Source organism: Callorhinus ursinus, unplaced genomic scaffold (assembly GCF_003265705.2).
Source record: "Callorhinus ursinus isolate GAN/ISIS: 27379988/994484 unplaced genomic scaffold, GSC_fseal_2.0 scaffold62, whole genome shotgun sequence".
Lineage (NCBI taxonomy): Eukaryota > Metazoa > Chordata > Mammalia > Carnivora > Otariidae > Callorhinus > Callorhinus ursinus.
In genome coordinates, this window is record NW_027397124.1 from 8,667,520 (window position 1) to 8,692,543 (window position 25,024).

The following is a 25,024-nucleotide window of genomic DNA, read 5'->3' on the forward strand; positions in this document are numbered from 1 at the left end:
TTCTATTACACATAACAAAAAAATGATTTAGAAAACATGAGGGAATGCCTTTAATCCTGCTGTGTTAAAACAAAAGACCTAGTAACAAAGGAGTGGTGGTTGAGACCACGCACGGACTTAATGAAAAATGCCTTCACTGGAAGCCAACTCCATCACTGATGAAGCTTTGTGATCTTTGGGGAGTTACCTAGAAAACCTATGTTTCATTATCCTCATCTTTAAAATGGGCATAATAGCTTTACCAGGCAGTCTCTTAAGGTTGCTGTGAGGTTTAATGAAATAAATAAACCAGCTCTTAGCACACCTGGTACCAAGGAAGCTTTCAATAAAAGTTGACTATCACTCTTAATATAAATTGAGTATTTATTTGTTTAGGTCTGTGTCAGTACTCCTAGAATGCAAAGCACTATATTCTAATATTTCTAATTTGCACCATCTGCAAAAGGCACTTTTAAACTACTTCAAATGATGTGGAAATGAAGAATTAACAAAATCCTCAGCTATTTAAGTGACTAATTTCAGATATCATAACTACTACACTTAGGAAAACTCCACTAGGAAATAAGCTTGCAACAAAATAGTAAAGTGAAAGCCATATATTAGAAACTGAGGACCACTATATTCAGATGTTCCTCAGCCCATGAGAGTAAGAGGGAAATGTAGAATACCTCCTCCACAAATGCATCTAGGGAAAGCAGGCTATATTTATTTCAAAAACTATAAAAGGTTACAATATAAATCTATCAAACAAAATTAGTTTTTAAAAGTGACTCATATGTATCCAAATTTTGATCAAATCAACACAACAATCCAATGCACAAGATTTATATAGCTCAAGGAGCAAAAAGCAGTAACAGAAATAAATGTCTTGTCAGTACAGACACTACATAAATATACAAATCTACAGCTTTAAGGTAACACAAACAAATCGTAAGTACATGTGTTAGCTACCTTTCTCCAACAGCAAACGAGTAAATGTTTTATATTTAGTAAATACATATATAATGTATAAAACCTTTAATCACATGTAATGTGGTCTCACAAGTGTGAACCAAGTAGAATGTAAGGTTTTCTTATGTGAAGATGTACAGTTCAGAAAGAACCCAACCTGAAGTAAATCCACTATCACAAGTTATTGCAAAGGCGACCCAGGAAAAAATCTATCATTTGCAACTGTATACAAAGAACAAACTGACCAGAAATTAATATCAGAAATCTTACTGAGGGGTATCATGGTGACCTGCTTGAAAGGACAAATAACTTACTTGGGGGCTTAATATAGCAGATAACAACGTTAAATTAAGTAACATGCGAGTGAAAAAAATAAGCAATGTATAATAGCAAGAGGTTAGAAAACTGAATACTGTGGAAAATATTTATTAGTCTGTACAAGTTGGTTTTGATAAACTATTGGCTACGTGTTACAGTAAATTACCAAGATTTTCATTGCAACAATATTTTCCCACACACATCAAAATCTGGAAGCAATATGTCTTTCTCATATTGTCATTTAGTGTTCTATTTTTCCCAACCCTCAAAACACATATAGGTTTCTGAATATCAACTAGTCATTTAGGGAAGTCATAAGATACAGATGTTCATAAACAGGACACAAGCTACAATTGAGGTACCTGGACAAACCCCACCACCATCTATGGAAAAAGGTGTTGGTTTTTAAAGTGGTAAGGAAAGTACTACATGAGTTACATAAACACACTATTCTCGTCCTTCCAAAACCAAAATGGGGGAAAACCTTATTGTCATTCTGCCAAACACCACATAACTAAAAACGCTGCACAAAGGGTTAGAATCCAATGTACATATCACAGAGTTAAAACTCCAGTTAAGCAACTGAGCTACTCATTGAAGAAAATTTAAAAGCAAGACCAAACTTCTTAACACATCAATGCTACTTTAGAAGCATCATCAGAACAGAGATTTAATTATAAATTGGCCTGGATTGCATCCTGTAGAGAATTTTGCTTAGTACTAAAAGAGAATCTGTCAGCAAACATCCTACAAAAGCTGTGGAATCATGCTCTGTGTTATTCCTGAAAGGAAATTTGCCAGGTTTGATGATACCTGAATATCTCCCAGTGGTTCTGGGAGTTCTACATACCAATTAATTCAGTAATTGATAGAGGAGTATTTAAGCAAAGAAGAGACCAAAAGTAGACCTTGTATCAACAAAGACTAGATAGGTGGATTTTTTTAATCACATGATAAATGTAAATCATAAAATCAAATGTACTTAAAAAAGTACACCTATTTTATGTTACATAAAAAACTGTAGACTGCAAACTGTGCATGCTTACCATAACATTGTACCTGGGAAAGCCGATGAGTGGGATTTCTTGCAAATATTTACTGCCATGATACAAAACAAATATGTGCAAACTGCAAGGTCCCTAAAATAGCAGTTAAAGTTTATATACAGAAAGATGTCACTATCTGATCAAATATGCAAGAGATGGAGTTTCCCAGAGTTTATAACATAGAACAGTAACCGCCACAGGCTCCTCCTCCAGGGCCTTCTTCCCTGTGTGTCAGTTTGACTCCTTTATTCTGGTTCTCACTTTCCCACAGTCCAGGCGTCTGAATGATCTTTTCAACAAGTTCCTCAAAGGCACACTGTACACCATCACAGGTTTTTGCACTTGCCTCTAAAATTCAAGAAAAAAATGTCAGAGTCTATTCGTTTCTGGTCATATTCCGATATTTTCCTGGGAAATTATTATGGCATAAATATCAGCCGGCAGTATATGCAGAGGCAAATGAGCAGTTTCTCCCCAGAGGTTTAAAATTCGTGAATTTCCCCCAACTCTCAAAGCTGAGCTATTCAAATTCTATCCACAAGAAGAGGAGTATATAAGCCCAGGATTTTGTGATAGAATTGTACACTGTAAAGTCCTACTCAAATATTATGCCAAAGTTCCTTCTCAATTTTTCAGTTAGTTCTTAAATCAACCCCCAAAACAGATTATTATTCCCATTCCCATTACAGAATAAGAAAATCCAGGCTCCAAGCTCAACAGTCGGGCTGTTCTGTGCCTCCAACCAAGCAGCTATAGGTGACTGGATAAATGATATACAACCATGGACACTGGTTTCCTTTGGCATTTATGCTCCCCATGAAACGCATGTGGACATTGAGCCCTGCTCACCAATCCTACCTTTCTCTAGTAATTACCTTTTTCACTATCTGAGATGACTCTCTTATTCCTTTATCATAAAACTCCTCTATCTCAGCTCATGACCTAACTTTATGCTGAGAAAAATAGAAACGATCTGACAGGAGCACAGATCATCCCACCAAGAGAGTCACCAACCTGTCTGCATTTGTGACCTTAGGCTCTGCCTTCGCTCCTGTGACAGTGGATGAACTGTCCCTGCTGCTATCTAGGAGCATCCCCTTTTCTACTTCTCGGATCCCATCCCTTCTCATTCACTGAAGAATCATGTGCCCTCACTACTGGATCACATCAGTCAGCTTTAAAAAGCCTGCCAAAATTACTGTCCATCTTACTAACCAACCAAGTAACCAACCACCCTGCCTTCCAGCCCACACACTCTTCTAGAAGCCACATGGGTTCTCTCCTCTCTTCAAAGCAAAACTGTCATCAAGCCTTACCTATGTAAGCTGTTTCTACTTCCTTATTTCACATTTTTTCTTCAGACTCTAACTGACCTTTGAACAACACCAGTGTGAACTGTGCGGTTCCACTTACACATGGATATTTTTCAATAAACACAGGACAGTACCGTAAAGGTATTTTCTCTTCCTTATGATTTTAATAACATTTTCTTTTCTCTAGCTTTACTGTAAGAATACAGTATGTAATACACACAACATACAGAACATGTGTTAACTGACTTTATCAGTAAGACTTCAGGTCAATAGGCAATTAGCAGTTCAGTTTTGGTGGAGTCAAAAGTTATAAGCAGATTTCCGACTTGCGGCGGGGGGGGTGTCGGGACCGCTAACCCCACATGGTTCAAGGGTCAACTGTACTCTAACTAGGTTTTTGTTCTCACCACTCCGTGGAAACTTTTTTTTTTTTTTAAGATTTTATTTATTTATTTAACAGAGAGAGACACAGCGAGAGAGGGAACACAAGCAGGGCGAGTGGGAGAGGGAGAAGCAGGCTTCCCGCCGAGCAGGGAGCCCGATGAGGGGGCTTGATTCCAGGACCCTGGGATCATGACCTGAGCCGAAGGCAGACGCTTAATGACTGAGCCACCCCGGCGTCCCTGGTTGAAACTTTTCTTTTAAAAAATACCAGCATTCTCCATCTTGTCAAATCCAATGTCTTCATCCTAAATGCCAGAGACTCAGAGTTACCCGATTGCTCTCTTTCCTTAACCTCAATATCCAGAGCCCTGGGATCGAGCCCCACATCGGGCTCTCTGCTTGGCAGGAAGCCTGCTTCTCCCTCTCCCCCTGCTTGAGTTCTTTCTCTGTCAAATGAAAAAAATAAAATCTTTAAAAAAAATACCCAATCTATCAGCAGAGCCTGTCACCTTTACCATCCAAATATCTCCTAGATCTGCCAACCTTCCGGAAGCCACCCACAACCACTCCCATAGTCAAAGGCACCAGCATTATTCATCTCGGCCATGACAAGCCTCTTGCTTCTGCTTCTCATGGACCATTTTCTGTACTGTACAAACAGGTCTTTTTAGAAGAATATCAGATCACAGCACTACTCCCCTGCTTTCCACACTTAGAATAAAACCCATTTCTTTACCATACCCTACAAGGCCCAACATGACCTTTTAAATTTCACCTCCCACCGTCACCACCTTTGCCCCCAACATACACTATGCTCCCAGCCCACAAGCTTTCTTCCTATCCCTTAAACACATTAAACTCGTTCCTACCTCAGGAAATATATGCTATTCTGTCAGCCTGAGATGTTCTCCCTCTAGATCTTCATTTTATGGATTCTTGTTCCAATGGCACTACCTCAAAGAACTTCCCCTAATTACCTCTCATCCTCATCATACTCTCTCTCCTTCATAGCACTACTTACTTATTTAAGTCTATTTCCTCTACTAGAATGTAAGCTTCATGAGGGCAGGGACTTTGTCCATTTTGTTCATCTGTTTGTTATAGTCTCAGTGTTCAGTAAACGTTTACTGAACTAATGTATCAAAATGAAGGACACCCAGCAAGTAAACAGAAAAGGTAGTACTCAATTCCTTTCTAAAATTGCCTATTACCTTCCTCTTACAGCACCCTGCTTCTATCTATAGATGATGTTCTTTTATTTCCATTTCCTAATTCCTAAAAGATCCTAACAGCAGAATAGTTAAACCAGTAATTCCTAAAGCTGGCTTCACATCAGAATCAACTAGGATGGTTTTAGAAACTGTCTTCCAGGCCCAGTTTCAGACCTGTGACAAGGCCCAGGGAACCTGTAACATTAAAAAAGCTCCACAGTGATAGAGCTTGTCCACTTTTCTAGACAGGGGGTCAACAAACGTTTCCTGTAAAGGGCCAGATGGTAAATATCTTAGGCTTTCAATGCCATATGGTTTCTGCTGTAACCACTGAACTCTGCCATGAAGCACAAAAGCAGCCACACACAGCATGTAAATGCACAGGCAAGGTTGTGTTCCGACACAAATGGTGGAACCAGATTTGGTCCCATGCTATAGTCTGCCAAACCCTATTTTACCATGCTTCTCAAGTATTGATGTACATTCAAATCACATGAAGATTTTGTTAAAATACAGATTCCAGGGACGCCTGAGTGGCTCAGTCAGTTAAGCGTCTGCCTTCGGCTCAGGTCATGGTCCCAGGGTCCTGGGATCCAGTGCCGCATCGGGCTCCCTGCTCGGTGGGAAGCATGCTTCTCCCTCTGCCTGCCGCTCCCCCTGCTTGTGCTCTGTCTGGCAGGTAAAAAATTAAAATCTTAAAAAAAAAAAAAATGCAGATTCTAATTCAGAAAAGCTGGGTTGGGACTGAAATGAAGCATTTCTAACAAACTCCCAGGTGGCACCACTGCTGCCAGCACAAGGACCAGCAAGGTACAACACACACTGGGTGCCCGGCTTTGCCGAATGCTGCTGTATCCTGACAGGAATGATCTCTGTCCTATACAATTTCACATAATGAGATCCGATTCTTTTTTTTTTACAGAAAGAAAAATGAACCGGGCTCTACAGTTAGCACAAGAAAATGATGAACTAAGTACATACATTTTACTGTTCATAAAGAGAAAAATGTAGCAAAAACTCCATTTTAAAATTCCTCATTACTAATGAAAGGATAAATGTTCACACACCTACCTATAAATAACATGGAATGCTTTCGTGCAAATTTCAGGCCTTCGTTTCTATCGACTTCACGATTTTCCTAAAAGGTAAATATAAAGATTAAGAAAAGCTACCAAAATACAGTCAAAATGCCAAGTGTCTGACTTCTTACCTTATCAATTTTATTTCCAACTAGCATGTTTACTATGTCATTTCTCGTGCAGTATGTTTCCAATTCATTTAACCAATTATCCAATTTAACAAAGGTATCTCTTCTTGTGACATCATAAACTGAAATAAAAAGGGTCACTTATTAAATAAGCATTAAAAATAAGAAGCAATGGCATTATATTTCTGATATTTCACTACAAGCTAATATTTCTATATAGGCAAGTCTGTTTCTAAGCCTTCAAATGCTTAACAATCAGTATCTACTCAGCCAGATGGAAGAAACAAGTGTATTAAAAAATAATAATAAACATATACATACACACACTTCAATTTCATTAGGACACACCGTGAGAGAAATGAAATTATATCCTGTGTGATAACTGAAAATTAATTTAAGCAAAACAACAGCTGTTCCCGTTCTTAACAATAAAAGACATTTATCCAAAAACTAAAACATTCAGATCCAAATCTGTGGCAAAATACCAAACTTTTTCCCATGGATTCAAAGATCTATGACCCTGTTAATTTGTTTCTTACAAGGACCAGAATTTGCAACTTTGAAAAAGTATGTAAACTTAACGGATAAGATCCTGATTGTCTCCCTGTTATCACTTTCATCTTCCATCCCACTGCATTAAAATATATTAAGAGCTTATTAATATAAAGACCTTATTAATTTAAAGTGTTTTCTAGGGGCCCCTGGGTGGCTCAGTTGGTTAAGCAACTGCCTTCAGGGCAGGTCATGGTCCCAGGTCCTGGGATCGAGCCCCACCTCTGACTCCCTGCTCAGTGGGGAGCCTGCTTTTCCCTCACCCTCTGCTACTCCCCGGCCTGTGCTCTCCTGCTGTCAAATAAATAAATAAAATCTTTAAAAAAAAAAAAAAGGTTTTCTAAACTTAAAGATGCTAAACCAAAATAAGAGTTGCTGTTAAATTAATGAAATGAACCTAAAACCTCACTATTTATGACATAATATAAAAAGAAAATTTTCCCTAAAATTGACCAATATTTATTTTTAAAAGTTTCCCAGGAATATTAGTAAGAAGTACTTTTCAACAACTTACAATGAGAATCCACATTTGGTTTTTAAATTCTGTATGATTATGAATCAACGATGTTAAGTGCCTTGTTAGACTTTTTAGGACTCATAAAACAGATTCAACTAAGCAACTAGCATGCTTCTTCCTTTATAAACGCACAGCAAATGTTAATGCACTGCTGACTGAAGATCAGTTTCTGGTAACACTCTTCAGACAGACCAATTACATGTGGATTAATCCTCAATTATGTCTTCATCAACATGTGCTTTTAAACCAAATAAATTAATCTGATCTTTCTCTTTTAATTGCTAGACAAAGGACTGAAAAGAAATTTTGAAAGTTTAAATATTCATTAGTATTAAATGAAGCTAATATAACTTCAAGTTACATAAATACATACCTGAAGAAAAATAAAAACTCACTGACCTTCACAGATAAGGAAAATCAGAAATTGCAATAATAAAACAATATTTTTAAAGCAGTATCGTAAAGTAAAACCTTACCTAATATCACACCCTGTGCACCTCTATAATAGCTGGGAGTTAATGTTCTGAACCTCTCTTGACCAGCAGTATCCTAAAGGTGACAAACAATTATTACTAAATTTAAAAAGTATAAATAGTATTAAGAGTAGAAAGTTAAACAGCATTATTAAAAATATCCATGCGCAAGCTCATTTAAAACTTGAAATTTAAATTAGATGTGTTCTCTTACTGAAAAGTGTTACATAAAATAAAATTAATAAATACTGACTCATCTCTAGAAAAATGCATCTAAGTAAAGGGGTATCTCTTTAAGATTTTTATCACACATGAAACCCATTTCCTTGAAAGCCATGGTTCTCAACTTCAGAAGCACAGTGAAATTTCCTGGGAAATGAAAAATTCCAATGCCTGGGTCCAACCACCAGTGATTCTGGTTTAACTGGTCTATGGTAAGACAGAAGTTTTCAAAGTCTTCCCGGGTGATTCTAATGTAGAATCAAGGTTGAGAACCACTTATTTTTTTTTTTTTAAGAGAATTATAGGAGTGTCTTATTTTAGGTAAGCAATGGTTAGGTTGGACTCTTAAAAGTATTTTTCTTTTTATCTTCTTTTAGGAAAATGCATAAAACCAAACCACTTGCTATCACATGTTTCTGACACATATTGGGGGAGAGGAACATAAAAGATGCACACCAGCTAGGAAGTGCAAGTTTCATGAGGAAAGAGACCTCATCTGCTTAATCATCGGTTTAACCCCAGTGCCTAGAGCAATTCTTGCCACAGGACAGTTGCTCAACTTTCCTTGGAAACCAACCAACCAACCAACCCAAACTAATTAACAAGTCTGTACTTCTGGACCTGGTTCCTTCTGTCTTCTTTCTACCATCCTTGGACTGTGGCTTCAAGATACCTAAGATTATGCAAAGCAGCAGTTGACAAACGGCTCCCTCTGCCCAGCACCTGTTTTATTAACTAAAGTTTTACTGGAACACAGCCAGGCCTGTTCGATTATGCAATGCCACATGGCCTGTCTTAGGATTAGACTAAATATTTACTGCCCTCTAAGAAAAAGTTTCCAGTCTGCCAATATCAAATAACCTGAAGAAAAGTGAAGACATATGTCAAACATCAACTTAGCTGCCAGTCTCATGGTTGTAAATCCGAGTTTAGCTATGGGGCAAGCAGACGCTCCTTCAGATAGAAAACATGTTCATAACCTCTAAGAGGTTTATAAGATTGCAGAGGCATTTTAAACCAGCAGAGGCATTTTAAACCAGCAGTGACGGGCTCCAGCTACTTACTTTCCTACTTACCAACTTTCTGTCCCTGGCCAAAATAGAGACTGCTTTAATATAAGAGCAATAGGTAGAGAATATATGAGTAATTTATGGCCCCAGAAGAGAAACTTAAGAGAAAAATAACTTTCAAAGTAAACCACTTTGCAAATCTACTACTCTTCCCCAGCTACGCTTACATAAATGCAGAATGTCCTTGCTTCCAGATTCTCACCACTACAGAAACTGCCTCCAGCCCTGCCATCTTGAAGTGAAAAAATTAACAAAATTAAACTTTCTAAACAGATAAATTTATGATAAAAGTGATTTCTCTTTACAAAAATTCCCTTTGCTTCGAAGTTTCTTACAAAACCTCTGATATTTAAAATTATTCAATTTCCGTATTGACTCAACTTTTCAAAAAATAATATAAATTAAAGGTGCATCAAGTGAAGTGTACTTACTATCTAAAGCAGATTATAATTTGGATAATTTGATATAGGTTAGGGCAAGGACCAAGCAAGAAATATTTTAGTCACAAGACTTTTGGTTGTAACAGAAAAATTCTGTTTTCATATCAAAACCATATCCACACTATAATAAATTAATTTCCAGAAACAGTGGAAAGCATTTGAACATGAATTTTGTTTCCCTTGATATTCACTGAGATCAACTTAGTAACTGCTCTGATGAGACACAACATAAACATCAGAACTGTGGAGTGCCTTGGGCATCTGACTCCTGATTTCAGCCCAAGTCCTGATCTCAGGGGCCTGGGATAGAGCCCCATGTGGGGCTCTGCGCTCAGCGGGGAGTCTGCTTAAGGATTCCCTCTCTCCCCCTGCCCCTCCCCCTAAAATAAATAAATAAATCTTTTAAAACTCAGAACTCTTGATTCTAGTTAAAATATCCATAAAGCCCAGTGTTTTAAAAATAAGGACCAGAGCAGGGCGCCTGGGTGGTTCAGCTGGTTACGCATCTGACTTCAGCTCAGATCATGATCTCAGGGTCCTGGGACTGAGCCCCACTGTCAGGCTCCATGCTCAGTGTCGAGTCTGTTTCTCCACCTTTACCCCTCCCCCTGCTCAGGTTCTCTTGCTCTTTCTCATAAATAAAATCTTAAAAACAAAAAAAAAGACTAGAGCAAAAAAAAAAATATGTTTAATGTTAAAATACTACATGACTGACACTTTATACACAAATATTTAAATTAGTCCAGCTATTTAGAGTCTTGATTTTTTTGGATCCACTTATAAAAATGTTTAAGTAGGTATGATAATTTGAGCAAAGCACCCTATGCCACAATATTGGATCAGAATATATTACACCTATAAAATTTATAGGCTTACATAGTCAAAAGTTAAGATTTTTGCTTGTTTTTGTTTTCAAGATAGGAATTTGCAATAACTGTAATAGCATCCTTGTAAGACAAGAAAAGCAGAGCTTACTATCTGTGGTTTTCTTCTCTGATGGGAGAGGAGAAAAGAGATTATTAAAGATTAGAAATGGACAAAGGACAAGGAAGGATCTGGAAAGACTAAATATTAAAATGTGGGAGTGGAAGTGAGGGCAGGATATAGAGAAAAATAGCTTTAGAGGTGCCAAGTAGGCCGTGATGTGTGTGCGGCACTTTTGGGAGCAGTGAGGACAGGGCTGTACTTGATTATTCTATTTGACTGATCCTAGGAGAAGCATCGAAGCAGGAAGAGGAACTGAGAGGAAACAATGGACTCACGTATTTCTATTTATGAGTGAGGAGGCCTTCCTAAATATGACGTAACACCCAAATTCATGAAAAAAAAAACTGGTCTGACCACAAAAATACTAAAACCTTGGTATGGCAAGAACATCTCTCCCCACACCATCCATACCCCATACACACACTCACTCATCCTAAACAAGATTTGAAGGCAAATGACAAACAGGAAAAAAATATTTGCAGCACATGACAGAGTTAGTATTACAAACACACACACATACTCACACACAAGAACATTAACATTTGGGGCACCTGAGTGGCTGAGTCAGTTGAGCTTCTGACTCTTGATTTAAGCTCAGGTCATGAGGGTCTCAGGGTTCTGAGACTGAGCCTCTTATTTAAAAAATTATTTATACGCCTATGATAAAGATGTCACTTCAGTAATACCTGCCAACCTTTTTATTATACAGGAACTAAAAAGTAAATTTAAAAAAACCTCTTGCATAAAAGAAAGATCTCACGGAAACCACCAAGCCTTAGATCCTATTCTAACACGTATGTCTCACAAAACAGTAGCAAGGGCAGAAAGAAGTGATTAAATTCAACCATGAAAACTATATGGAAAATCAGGCTCCCACTTTTGTACAGGGAGAAGCTAGCATTCTTAAACTGTTTGATATATTTTATTATGGCCTAGTCCAACATTTTCCAAATTGTTTTCTGTTAGACATTACTATTCTTATCAATATCATAATTATATTTTGGGGAGGGGGCCAATAGGCTACTGATCGTGTAAAGTATTGTATGTTAGAAAAAAATTAACAGAAAAACATGAGACACACTTACACAGTTACTTGTTATTTGGGATGAAATGTGTATTAGAAATAATATGCCATTCGGAGAATGCCAGGAAAATGAATCAGATCATACAATACATAAACACGTGCTGTTTCAATCTGTAACTGATGCCCAGTTACTACTTCATCACCATGTTGAAGTACATCTCAGTGTGATGACCGCTAACCAGTTGCAATTCTCCCATGTAACAAAAACGTATTTATATATTTAGTTATCATAGTATATGTGGGAATCCGATATATAAGAGCATAGTTTTATAAATTATATATGTAATGTAATCTATTGGCAATCATTTAGATAGAGAGAGAGAAGTAGGTAGGTAGGTAGACAGGAGTGGGAGAGAGACGGGCAGACAGAGACAGACACTAAGCATCTTGGACGTCTTTGACAGTTATTGCTATTTTATTTGGTCAGCACTATCATGAAAAGGTCTTAGGAAAGCAACATGTATCAGAATGTTTGGGTTCACTGGCAAATGAAAGGAAAGTAAGTAAAGACTAGGCACTGATAGTAGAAAATAGATCCAAAGTTGGCAAATTCAAATTTCAGGAATATACGGACAGACTAACATGAAAAATACTTTTTTTCCTGAGCATCACTTCATCCCCTTCTCCCCAACAACTGCCTTCAGTGTTAGCTGAGTATACACTGTCTTCTTAAAACTTTAAAGAAACGTATTCAGTAACAATAATCCTGTCTGGCAGATAAGACGATTTTTCTATACTTTATTCTGCTTTTAAGTATTCTCAAGGGATTATATATTTTAAAATTTTGAGTAAGTGAAACAAGTCTCTGCCTCATTACCCAATATAAGACATAGCCATTTATTGTTTATCCATTACCCAACAAATTGTCCAAAAGTTATTTGATACAAATTGTTTCCCTCTAGAACTCTACACACATCAACTTCTACTTCTTTAAAAAATACAAGTTAAATGTTTATACAAAATACATTTTTAAAACTCTTACCCAAATTGCAAGTTTAGCCTTATTGCCATCCACTGAAATTGTTTTCACCTTAAAGTCAACACCTTGAAAAAAATGAAAATGTTGATAAGCATCCCAGTAAAATAATACTTTTAAAATCAATTTCCAAGAAAATAAGAACACAGAAAAGCCACTTTATCAAATACCCAAATTCACACCCTAAATTCTTGGAGTTATGGATGTGAAAATTAAAAAGTGTCACTATCACTTCAGCAGCTTAGGATTTAGTCAGGATAAATGAAAACCAAATGCTTGCAGAATCCAAACACTTACCTACCTGTACTTCCTTGAAAAAAATAAAAATTTTCATGGAAAAATAAATTTCAATGTAAGATGATTCATGATGCACATTAAAAGCCAAGCGCTGGAATTCACGGTGCTCATGTAGAGAAGACTATCTATGGCTGATTCTGGATCAGAGCAATTTTCTAAGGGGGTCCAAATGCATCGACACTCCATCATTAAGAGCTCTGTCCAAAGCCAGCCAATCCCCTGACTCAGATTCTGACCGTAAGCAGCTTGGTAAAAACATAAAAGGGCCACTTACTCCTTCTCTTATGAATTCTTTGTTTGTTTTTATCCTAAAAAACAGTATTCGTTCTATATAACTTTATCAATGATCCCTTGCTACTGCACAACTGCAAAAGAATTTACACACAAAAAAAATCTGTGCCCAATCCCCTAAGAATCTTCTTCATAAGTGAAAGGAGGAGCGCTTAAAGTGCTATGAAAATCTTCTGTAAGTACTAATTCATGTAAAGAGAAGAGCTCCATAAGAAGACATGTACTAATTTATTATGTAAAGAGTAGAGCTCCATAAGAAGACACGTAAGGTTTTACTACAGAGTTCCCCCCCCCCCCGCTCCAAAAAAACCTCTCCCTTTCCAGGAACAGGAGTTGACACATGCCATCTGGCTTAAATGAACAGTAACTGCGCACATGTCTTTAAAGAGTATCAAAATTAATGTGCAGTCTACCCCATTGGCCAGAGGCAAAACATTAGCTCAAGAAGCCTGGAAAGAAACTTTCAAAAGCTCTTATTAGCTTGTCACAATTAATTCAGAACAGTCACAAGTAAGATGAACAGCACCCTCATATACTAAATGCTTATGACAACACCTGTAACCATTATGGAAATACATGAGTAATTCTTGGATAATTTCTGGTGATCCACTACAAACACAAATTAGGTAATAAAAATGCACTTTACCAGGTCTTTCTGTATGCCAAAGATTAAAAAAAAAAAAAAAAGTTTGTGTTTTGGGCTGGAGTGATAAAGGAGCTGATAAAACCATACCTAGAATCAGGGGCAATTATGACAGTGCTAATAACATAGTCCCAGGAAAATTTAAGTTAATGTTTCTTCGCAGCTAAACAAACAAAAATCTCCTATTAAATAATCTTGTATTCACCAGGTCTAGGTAAATAAATATTATGCCACACCATTTATATAAAAGGATGAAGGGCGCCTGGATCGCTCAGTCAGGTAAGCATCTGCCTTTGGTTCAGGTCATGATGCCAGGGTCCAGGGATGGAGTCCCACATCGGGCTCCCTGCTCTGCGGGGAGCCTGCTTCTCCCTCTGCCTCTGCCTCTCTCTGTCTCTCATGAATAAAATAAAAGTAAAATCTTTTTTTAAAAAGTATGAAATTATTTACATTTTATTCATAATACTTTAAAAACAAAACAAAGCCTGAGAAAATTCAGATGAGGGAAATGGTTCTGACTTGGTGCAGGTACTAAATGAAGGCCAATGTAGACATTACATAGAAAAAACATGTCATACACACTCTCCAGTTGAATTCTCATACGTTTGTCACAGCATAAAGAACTTTTTTTTTCCTAATTACTCCAGACAACATGCTCAAGGGCAGACTGACTTTTTGCTAGCTACCCAAGAAAAGAAACTCACTGTTCCCAAAATGTTTGTTTACCTCCCTCTCCCAATCTTCTTCTTCTCTTTTACAATTTCCTGTTTTTCATGTTTCCTGACAGTCTAATGATGGTCTCTGTCATGTGTATCATTAAGTTACTCTTCTGAGATATTAGATCTGAAAGTGACAGAGAACATCCTCAGGAAACAATGCCCACTGGCATCCTACCACCAAAGTCAATACACACAGGTAGCCTGAAAGGGCACCCCATCTGGATCCAGACCCTGCAAGTCCCGGTTTCATCTTTCCTTGGTCCCTCTGGTGATTCTCCTAGGCAGACACTGAGTTCTTTAGCTTTCACCTGCTCAAACGGCTTCTTCACCAAGTCTGGTTCTTCTGTTTTCCCAGTGGCTCTTAACTTGCTTTTATAAAAAGGTGGCCACAGTAGGAATCTTTTTAATAAATCTGACTTTTCCAACTTCTTACTAGATTTGATTAATCTATCTTTTCAACCTCCTCATGTGGATGACAAGGAGCTCTTAACAGTTTGAAGCTGAACATCTTAGAAAAAAACACTCCTGTGTATCTCCTCTACTCTCCTACAACACTGAACACTTCTGTGACCAGATACTCTCTGACTGTCCAGGGACGGCCATCAGTGTCCTACAGTTCAATTCAGTCTGATACAGTCAGATCCCACAGGGTAAGGGCCAACTAATAAGAAGTCCTATAAGACTGCTGCACTCCCATTTCAGATGCCATCCCAAATCCAGGTTGTTACCTGTGCTTCCGACCACCCGGCTATTAATCAAAGGTTCCCACAATCTCCTCCCTTGATTGCTTTAATTTGTGGCTCACAGAACTCAGGAAGAGTTGCTTACTAGAGTATCATCTTATTATAAAAGGATAATAACCCAGGAACAGCCAGATGGAGGAGACAAATAAGGAAAAGTATGGGGGGAAGGGGCACAAAGCTCCCATGCCCTCTCCAAGCATGCCATCCTCCCAGAACTTCCATGTGTTTGCCAAAACCGAACTCTCAGAACCAGTAAATTCAGCATTTTTATGACGGTTTCATTACTCAGGCATGATTGATTAAATCACTGTCCTTCAGTGACTGGACAGAATCTCCCGTCCCTCTTCCCTCTCCCCTCTCCTGAGGTAGGAGAGAGTAGGACTGAAAATCCCAACCCTCTAATCACATGGGTGGTTCTCCAGGCAGCCAGCCTCCACCCTTAGAGGCTTTCCAGAAGTCAGAGTGCTAACATAAAGTCGGGTACAGTTGGAAGGGGCTAGTTATGAAAAGCAAAAGACGTCGTCACTGCTTTGATCAGTTAAGAAAGTCAAAGGGTTTTAAAAACTCTCTGCCAGGAACCAAATATGTATTTCTTATAAATCACAATATCCACAGAAGAACTGTCATTTTGGCTTTTTCTTGTTGTTCGTTTGGGCTTGCACTTTTAATACAATATTTAATTCAGTTTTTTTAAAGTAATCTTTTTTTAGGCATATCTGCTACTTTGTGAGGGGTAGTTCAGTTAAAACTAGACATTATGGTCAATAAAACCTTTAAAACAAGCAGTGAATGGAACATGAAAGTTTACCAAAGATTATTATCAAGTGTATCATAAAGAGATACTTGTCAGTGAGAAACCAGAACATATCAATGGAATCATCTGCCATGTCAGAAGTAAAGGGCAATCAACAGAAACTGACTGAGAACAAAGATGCTAGAATTAGCAAACAGGAAATTAAAAACTATTTTAAATGTATAGCACATGTTTAAAAAGTAGACATGAGATTAAAAAGACCCAAATCAAACATCTAGAGATAAAGTGACAATGTCTGAGACGTAAAATACATGGGATGAGATTAACAAAAATTAGACATCACAGAAGAAAACATAAGTGAGTATGAAGACACAATGGGCCCCTGGGTGGCTCAGTCAGCTTAATAGCCGCCTTTGGCTCAGGTCATGGTCCTGGGGTCCTGGGATAGAGCCCCTGTCAGGCTCCCAGCTCAGTGGGGAGCCTGCTTCTCCCTCTCTCTCTGCCCCACCGCCCAGCTTGTACTCTCTCTTACTCTCAAATAAATAAATAAAATCCTGAAAAATAGATAAAAATAAGTAAGTAAAATCAATGAAACAAAAACATTGGTTCTATAAGGAAAAATCAAGAAACTGATAAATTCTAGCCAAAGTGATCAAGAGAAACAAAGACAAAAATTACCATTATAAAGAATGAGAAAGATCACATCACTACAGATTATACAGAGGTGAAAAGGTAACTGAGGAAATGTTATAAACAAGTTCATGCCAAAAAACTTGACAATTCAGATGAAATGTCAATTTCCATCAAAGATTAAAAACTATCAGAAGTGACTCAAAAAGAAACAGACCACAAACAAAATACCTAAAGAATTTAAACAAAAGGAAATCAAAACATGTCACTGTAAGAAATCAACTAAACCCAAAGGCAGCAGTAATGGAGGAAATAAGCGACAAAAACTCTCTGAGACACACAGAAACACAGAAAACAAACAGCAAAATGTCAGTAGTAAATCCTCCCTTACCAGTAATTATATTAAAGGCGGTGTTGGCGGAATATATATAAAAATAATACCCAAGTATATAAATAAATCTATAAAAAAGATCCAAGTGTACATGCTGTCTCTTAAGAGACTCATACACCAAAGGACAGATCCCAGTATCTATGAAGCAACCATTCACATAACTGGAGGGACAAATACAGTATTAGTTGGAGATCTTAATGCACCACTTTCAATAATGGATCAAACAACCAGAGAGAGAACAGAGAAATAGGACAGCGCAACAACAGCACAGACCAGTAAGGCCCCGGAGAACATGCTACCCAACGACTTCAGAACACAGTTCTCTCAAGCGCCTATGAAACATTCTCCAGAACAGACCATATGTTGTCTACAAAACAAGTATGAATAAGTTTTAAAAGACTAAACTCAACTGAAGTATTTTTTATCATAACCTAATGAAACTAGAAATCGGTGATAGAAAGAAAACTGGAGAATTCACAAACATGTGCAAATTAAATCACACCCTTTTAAACAACAACTAATAGGCCAAAGAAGAAATCACAAGAAAATTAGAGAATACTTTGAGACAAATGAAAACACAATATGCCGAAATTTGAGATGTAGCAAAAGCAGTGCTGAGGGAAATTTACAGCTATAAACACATTATAAGAGAAGAAATATCTCAACTCAATAACCTAATTTTACACCTTAGGGGACTAGAAAAGAGCAAACTAAGGGCTATAAAAGGAAGGAAATAATGACGATCAGAACCAAATTAAAGGACAAAGCAAATTGATACACAATAGAGAAAAATCCATGCCCAAGGCCTGGTTTCTTTTCTTTTCTTTTCTCTCTTTCTCTCTTTCTCTCTCTCTCTCTTTCTTTCTTTTTGAAGATCGACAAAACTGACAAGCTTTTAACTAGACTAAGGAAAAAGAGAAGATTCCCATTACAAAACTCAGATATGAAGTGGGGACATTACCACTAATTTTACAGACAAAAAAATGATTATATATACCAACAAGCTGGATAACCTAGATGAAATGAACAAATTCCTGAAAACACACAATTGACAAAATCGACTTATCAAGAAAAAGAAAATCTGGGGCCCCTGGGTGGCTCAGTCGGTTAAGCCTTCAGCTCAGGTCATGATCCCAGAGTTCCGGGATAGAGCCCCACGTCGGTCTCCCCGCTCAGCGGGGTGTCTGCTTCTCTCTCTACCCCTCACCCTGCTTGTGCTCACTCTCTCTCACTCTGCCTCTCTCTCAAATAAATAAAATTAAAAAAAAAATCTGAAGAGACCGTAAGTAATCAACATCATCCCAACAAAGAAAAGCCCAGGACCAGATAGCTTCATTGGTAAATTCCACCAAACATTTAAAGAGGTAACACCAACCCTCCTCACTTTTCAAAAAACGGAAGAGAAGGGAACACTTCCAAGCTCATTCTAGGAGGCTAGCACTATTCTGATCCCAGAGCCAGACAAAGATGCTACAAATAAAGAAAACTATAGACCAATATCCCAGAGGAATACTGATGCAAAAATCCCCAGCAAAATACTAGCAAACGTAATTCAGCAGCCTCTTAAAAGGATTATACACCATGATAAAGTGAGTTTTACCTCCATAATACAAGATTGGTGGAATATGAGCAAATCACTCAAAATAATATATCCCATTAAAGAATGAATGGGGGGGAAAAACACATGATCATCTCAATTCATGCAGAAAAAGTATTTGACAAAACTCAGCATCCTTTTATGATAAACAAACACTCAACAAACTAGGAACAGAAGAAAATCTGATGTTTCCTCGAAAAGCTAAAAATACAATTACCATATCATGCAATTCCACTCTTATGTATATACCCAAAAGCAGTGGCAGCAGAAACCCCAACAGATACTTGCACAACAATGTTGACAGTAGTATTACAATAGAAGGCTGAAGCAACTCAAGTGCTCAGATGAACAGATAAACAAAATGTGGTTTATACATATCACGGAACATTATTCAGTCATAAAATGGAATGAAATTCTGAGATATGCTACAACATGTATGAACCTTGATCACATTAAGCTAAGTGAAATGAGCTACTCACAAAAGGGCAAACACTGTTATGATTCCACCTATGAGGTATATAAAACAGGCAAACTGATAAAAACAGAAGATAGAAGAGAGGTTACGATAGGCTCAGGGGAAAGCTATTGTTTAATTGGTACAGAGTTCCTGTTTGAGGTGATGAAAAAGTTCTGAAAACGGATAGTGGTGATGGTTGCAAAACAATGCAAATGTACTTATTGCCACTGAGCTGTAAACTTAAAAATGGTTAACATGGTCAATTTTATGTTTACTTTACCATGATTTAAAAATAAATAGATAGGGGGTAAGGGGATGGGTTAGCCTGGTGATGGGTATTGAGGAGGGCACGTTCTGCATGGAGCACTGGGTGTTATGAACAAACAATGAATCATGGAACACTGCACCAAAAACTAATGATGTAATATATGGTGATTAACATAACAATAAAAAATTTTTTAAAAATAAATAAATAAATAAATAGATAACTGGAGAGTCCTGCATCTATTAAAGAAATTGAATCTATGGTTAAAAACCTTTCCATGAAAACAATTCCAGGCCCAGAGTGAATTCTACTGAACATTTAAATAATAATCCATTCTAAACAAATTCCTCCAGGAACGTGAAGAAGAGTGAACACTTTCTTAGTCACTCTATGAGTTATACAGTACCCTGATACCAAAACCAAAGACATTATAATTAAAAGCTATAAATATCCTTCATGATTACATATGAAAATCCTCAACAAAATTTTATCATAACTAACACAAATATGTATAAGAGAACAACACATCACAACCAAGTGGGGTTATCCTAAACAATGAAAAAAATCAATGGGGAAACTAATGATGTAATGTATGGTGATTAACATAATAAAAAAATTTAAAGCAAAAAAAAAATCAATGGGGACTTTATTATATGATCATCAACAAATGCAGGAAATGCACTTAACAAAATCCAACATGCATTCCTGACAAAACCTCTCAGCAAATTAGAAATAGAAGGGAAATTCCTCAACCTGATAAAGGGCATCTATGAAAAACATACAGCTAACATCACACTTAATGGTAAAAAACTGAGTATTTTTTCCCTTCATACCAGGAACAAAAGATGGATATCAGCCCTCTTCACTTTTTTTAAGATTTCTTTTTTTTTTAAGCCAGGGCAATAAGACAAGAAATAAAAAGAACCCAGACTGGAAAGAAAAAATGTAGAAATTCAATGGAATCTACAGGATTTAAAAAAAAAAAAAAAAAAGCTCCCTGAACTAATTAGCAAGTTTAGCAAGGTTGGAGGATACAAACTAAACGTTTAAAAAAATCCATTGTATTTCTACATATCAGCAATGAACAAAGGATCTTCTCTTTAAATAACATTTTTTAATAAAAATCTATTAAATATTTAGGGCTAAATCTGACCAAATATGTAAAAGACATGTGAAAGAAATTTTGAAGGACCTAAATGGAGACACATAATTTGTTCTGTGATCGTTAAGATCAATATTGTTAAAAGGTCAATTCTCCCCAAATTGATCTATACAGAGTCAATGCAACCCCTATAAAAATCCTAGCAGGCTTTTATTTTTAAATCAACAAACGGATTCTAAAATTCACTGAGAAATACAAAAACTTTAGAGCCAAAATAATTTTGAAAAAAGTAACAAAATTGGTAGACTAACAATATATGACTTCCAGGCCTACTATAAAGCTATAGAAATCAAGGGTGCCTGGGTGGCTCAGTTGGTTAAGCGACTGCCTTCAGCTCAGGTCATGATCCTGGAGTCCATGGATGGAGTCCAGCATCTGGCTCCCTGCTCAGCAGGGAGTCCGTTTCTCCCTCTGACCTCCCCCCTCTCATTTGCTCTCTCTCTCTCAAATAAATAAAATCTTAAAAAAAAAAAAAAGCTATAGAAATCAAGACAGTGAAGCATCCTGACATAGACCAACAGATTAGTGGGCTAGAAGAGAGTCCAGAAATAGACTCACCATATATAAACAACTAAGTTTTTACAAAGGTGCAAAAGCTATGCACTACAGAAAGTACAGTCTTTTCAACAAATAGTTTTAGAATATATGAGAAAAAAAAAGAAAGGAACAGAACTTTGATTCATATGCTTCATACTGTATCCAAAAATTAATTCAGAATGAATCACAGACCTAATGTAACACATGAAACCATACAACTTCTAGAGGAAAACATAAAGAAAAATCACTGCAACCCTCTGTCAAGCAAAAGATGTAACACTGAAACTACCATTAATATGAAAAAATTGATACACCGGATTTCATCAAAATAAAAAACTTCTGCTTTTAGAAATAAACTGTTAAGAGAATGACAAGAGGAGCCACAGTCTAAGAAAATATCAGCAAAGCATATATCATGTAATAAGGGGTTCATATGCAGAATATATAAAGAACTCTCAAAATTCAACAAATAAGAAAAAAAAAATGAACAGAAGATTTACATACTTCACACACACACACACACACTCAAAATACAGCTCAACAGACAGCAAATAAGAACTTTAAAGACACTCAACATCACTGGTCATTAGACAATGCAAATTAAACCACAATGAGACTACCACACATACATACCTATTAGAATGGTTAATATTTTAAAGTCTGATCGTGCTAAGTATAACAGGTGAGGATGTGGAAACAGGAACTTCTATATACTGTTAGTGGAAATGTAAAATAATACAATCACTTTATTAAAACATGGATGGAATAGTTTCCAAACTTAAACATGCATTTACCATATGATCCAGCAATCCTATTACTGGGTATTTACTCTAAAGAAATAAAAATTAATATTCATATAAAATCCTGTACCTAAATGTTTATACAGGTCCATTCATAACCACCAAGAACTGGAAACAATCCAATGTCCTGTAATAAGTGGATGGATAAATCAACTCTGAAACATCCACACAATGGAATACAACCCAGCAGTAACAAGAAACAAACTACTGGCATGCAAGAGCTTGGATACAGCTCAAAGGCATTATGCTAAGTGAAAAAAACATCTGAAAACTTTACAGGATATATTCCATTTATAGGACATTCTCAAAAAGATAAAATTATAGTGATGAAGACTGACCAGTGGCTGCCAGAGGCTAGAGGCAGGGGAAAAGTATGACTAAAAAGACACTAGTTTTTTAGAAGGATGGAACTGCTTAATATCCTTACTGTGGTAATATTTAAATGACTGCATACATTTGTCTAATACATGTTAAAATTCAAAAAACTGTATACCAAAATGAGGGCAATTTTACTGTTTGGTAATTAAAAAAAAAACCACACTATCTACTCATATGCTAGGAATATAACAGATCAAAAATATTTTCTAAAAGAATAAATTACCAGAGAACATGTAGTATAAAATTTCTGCTTCTTTCTGATTTACGATTTACTTTGCTACTAAGTCCAAGACCGATTTTGTAAAACTGTTCCATGGGCTTTTGAAGTAATGAGTTCTTCCCTCAAAAGATTTATTGATCGGGGTGCCTCAATGGCCCAGTCGGTTAAGCGAGGAACTCTTGGTTTCGGCTCAGGTCATGATCTCAGAGTCATGGGATTCGAGCCTTGCGTTAGACTCCGCACTCAGCACAGAGTCTGCTTAAGACTCTCTCTCCCTCTCCTTCTGCCCCTCCCACCCCCCTACCCGGCCCCACCCCCGGGATCTCTCTCAATTAAATAAATAAATCTTACCCCCCCCAAAAAAATTTGTTGATTGAGGGGCACCTGGCTGGCTCTGTCAGTAGAGCATGCAACTCCTGATCTTGGGATGGCAAGTTCAAGCTCCATGGTGGGTGCAGGGATTATTTAAAATCTTAAAAAAAAAAAAAAAAAAAATTGTTGATTGTGTTCTTCTATTTCCCTATGGTCTCATTTGTGATTTTTGGATCTATTTAATTATGAAAGAGATATAACAAATCTTCTAATATAACTGTATTTTCATCAAATTCTCTTGTGTTTTGAACAGGTTTTGCTCTTATATATACCACCTACTTGTTATGACTGTTACAGCTACTTTGTTAATTAATTGGGCCTTTCATTATTACATACCATCTTATTTCATTATATCCAGTGCATTAACCTTAAATTCTACTTTAAATTACATTATATTACCACCTCTGCTTTTATACTGTTTGCATTTGCCTGGCCCATCCCTTTATTTTCAACCTTTCATTATTTAAGTACTCCTCAATTCCATCTGACAATATGAGTTAGTAGAATTGGACCTATTCACATTTAATTAATGGATGTATTTTAATTCTGTTACTTCCTTCTTATGTTTAACATTTTTGACATTCTGTTCAAATCTGTGTTTGATTTAATCTTTTTATTTCTGTATTACTATGTTGTGATTAAAAGAATACCAAGTTAGAAGTTAGGAGGCTGGGTTTAGTCTCAGCTCTCTTACTGAGGTCTAGCTAGGCAGGAGCTTCACTTCTTTAAGTCAGGCTCCCCCTTCCCATCAGGAATATAAAAATTCCTGCTTTACCTGCTAGTTATTTTGGGGGGAGGGAGGGTGAAGAACATCGGGGTAAGGGGACATCAAGAGGGATACTATAAAAGCTTTAAGGATCCAATAGAGAAATAATTATGAGGACCGAGATCCCCAAATTTGAGTGTGCAAACTTTAAAAGTATCAACAATAAAATGAGGTAAGTGCTCTGCTACCTCAGAGGATAGAGTAAATATGTCTTAAGAGTTGAGAAGGAGGGGATGCTGGGGGTGAGAAAAGATGTACAAAACCTTATGAAGATGAAAGTCTCAGAGATGAAGAATAACCTGGGAAGCCAGGGCTTGTTGTGATGACTACTTAAAGGGAGACAACAGAATGATGGTTTTATGGCAGAAAGTAACAGCAAGATAAAAAATGTTTGGAGAGGAAAGGGGTATGGAGAAAGGTCTTGTCAGAAGCGGGCTGAATTCCAAGACTCCCAACTTGGCTTCTGCTGATGGACATGGGGCTGGCAGAGGGTTGGATGGTCTTATTCCAAACCAGTATCATTAATCAATAAATAAGAAATTAAATGACAACAAAACAGCTTGGAAATTAAGAAACACATCCCTAAATCAAAAATTTCAAATGTTCAAAGACAGCGAAACTGAAAATTCAACTATCCAGAGAGCAAGGAAAAAGAAACACACCCTACCAAAACCTATGGGGCACAGTAAACTTGTTCTTAGAGGACATCTTTATTAAGCAGTAAGGACTAAAAAGAAGGGAACTTAATACTACTCTTAAAAAACTAACAAAATAAACTAAAAGAAAAGTAGGAAGGAGAGAAGGAAAAAAATGAAGCAATTTCTCAAACAAATAAATATATTCCTCAGGATGCCAGAGTGGCTCAGTGGGTGAAGTGTCCAACTCTTGATTTCAACTCAGGTCATTGTATCAGGGTTGAGAGATAAAGCCCTGTGTCAGGCTCTGCACTGAGGATGGAGCCTGCCTGAGATTCTCTCCCGCTCCCTCTGCTCCTCCCCCCACTCGCACATGTGGGCGCTCTCTCTCTCTGGAATAAATAAATAAAATCTTTAAAAAAAAAAGCAGAGAACTCGTTTTAAATTTTAATTTAAAAAAATAAATTTTCTAATTTTTTATTTGAAAAAAGTTTTACTCAAAGCACTCTTTACACTCAAAGGTCACCTAAAACAAGGTAAATTAAAAAATAAAAAACTTTTAAAAAATAAAAAATAAAAACTTTAACATGAAGCAAATTTTGCCTATTTAATCAGA

At 36.9% G+C, this 25,024-nt stretch overlaps 1 protein-coding gene across 2 annotated transcripts in view; it reads right to left on the reverse strand.

Moving 5' to 3' along the window:
- Positions 1–684: 684 nt before the first annotated feature.
- Positions 685–25,024, reverse strand: part of RAB18 (RAB18, member RAS oncogene family) — a 35,217-nt gene continuing 10,877 nt past the window's right edge. The window contains exons 3-7 of one of the 2 annotated variants that reach the window (XM_025885825.2): positions 12,758–12,819; positions 7,976–8,048; positions 6,434–6,552; positions 6,295–6,361; positions 685–2,663 (exon numbers count right to left, since the gene is read on the reverse strand). In XM_025885825.2, the coding sequence (XP_025741610.1) occupies positions 2,488–2,663; positions 6,295–6,361; positions 6,434–6,552; positions 7,976–8,048; positions 12,758–12,819 (497 nt within the window). In that variant the 3' untranslated portion in view covers positions 685–2,487. The remainder of the gene's footprint in view (positions 2,664–6,294; positions 6,362–6,433; positions 6,553–7,975; positions 8,049–12,757; positions 12,820–25,024) is intronic. The other variant, XM_025885827.2, reaches the window with a different exon arrangement.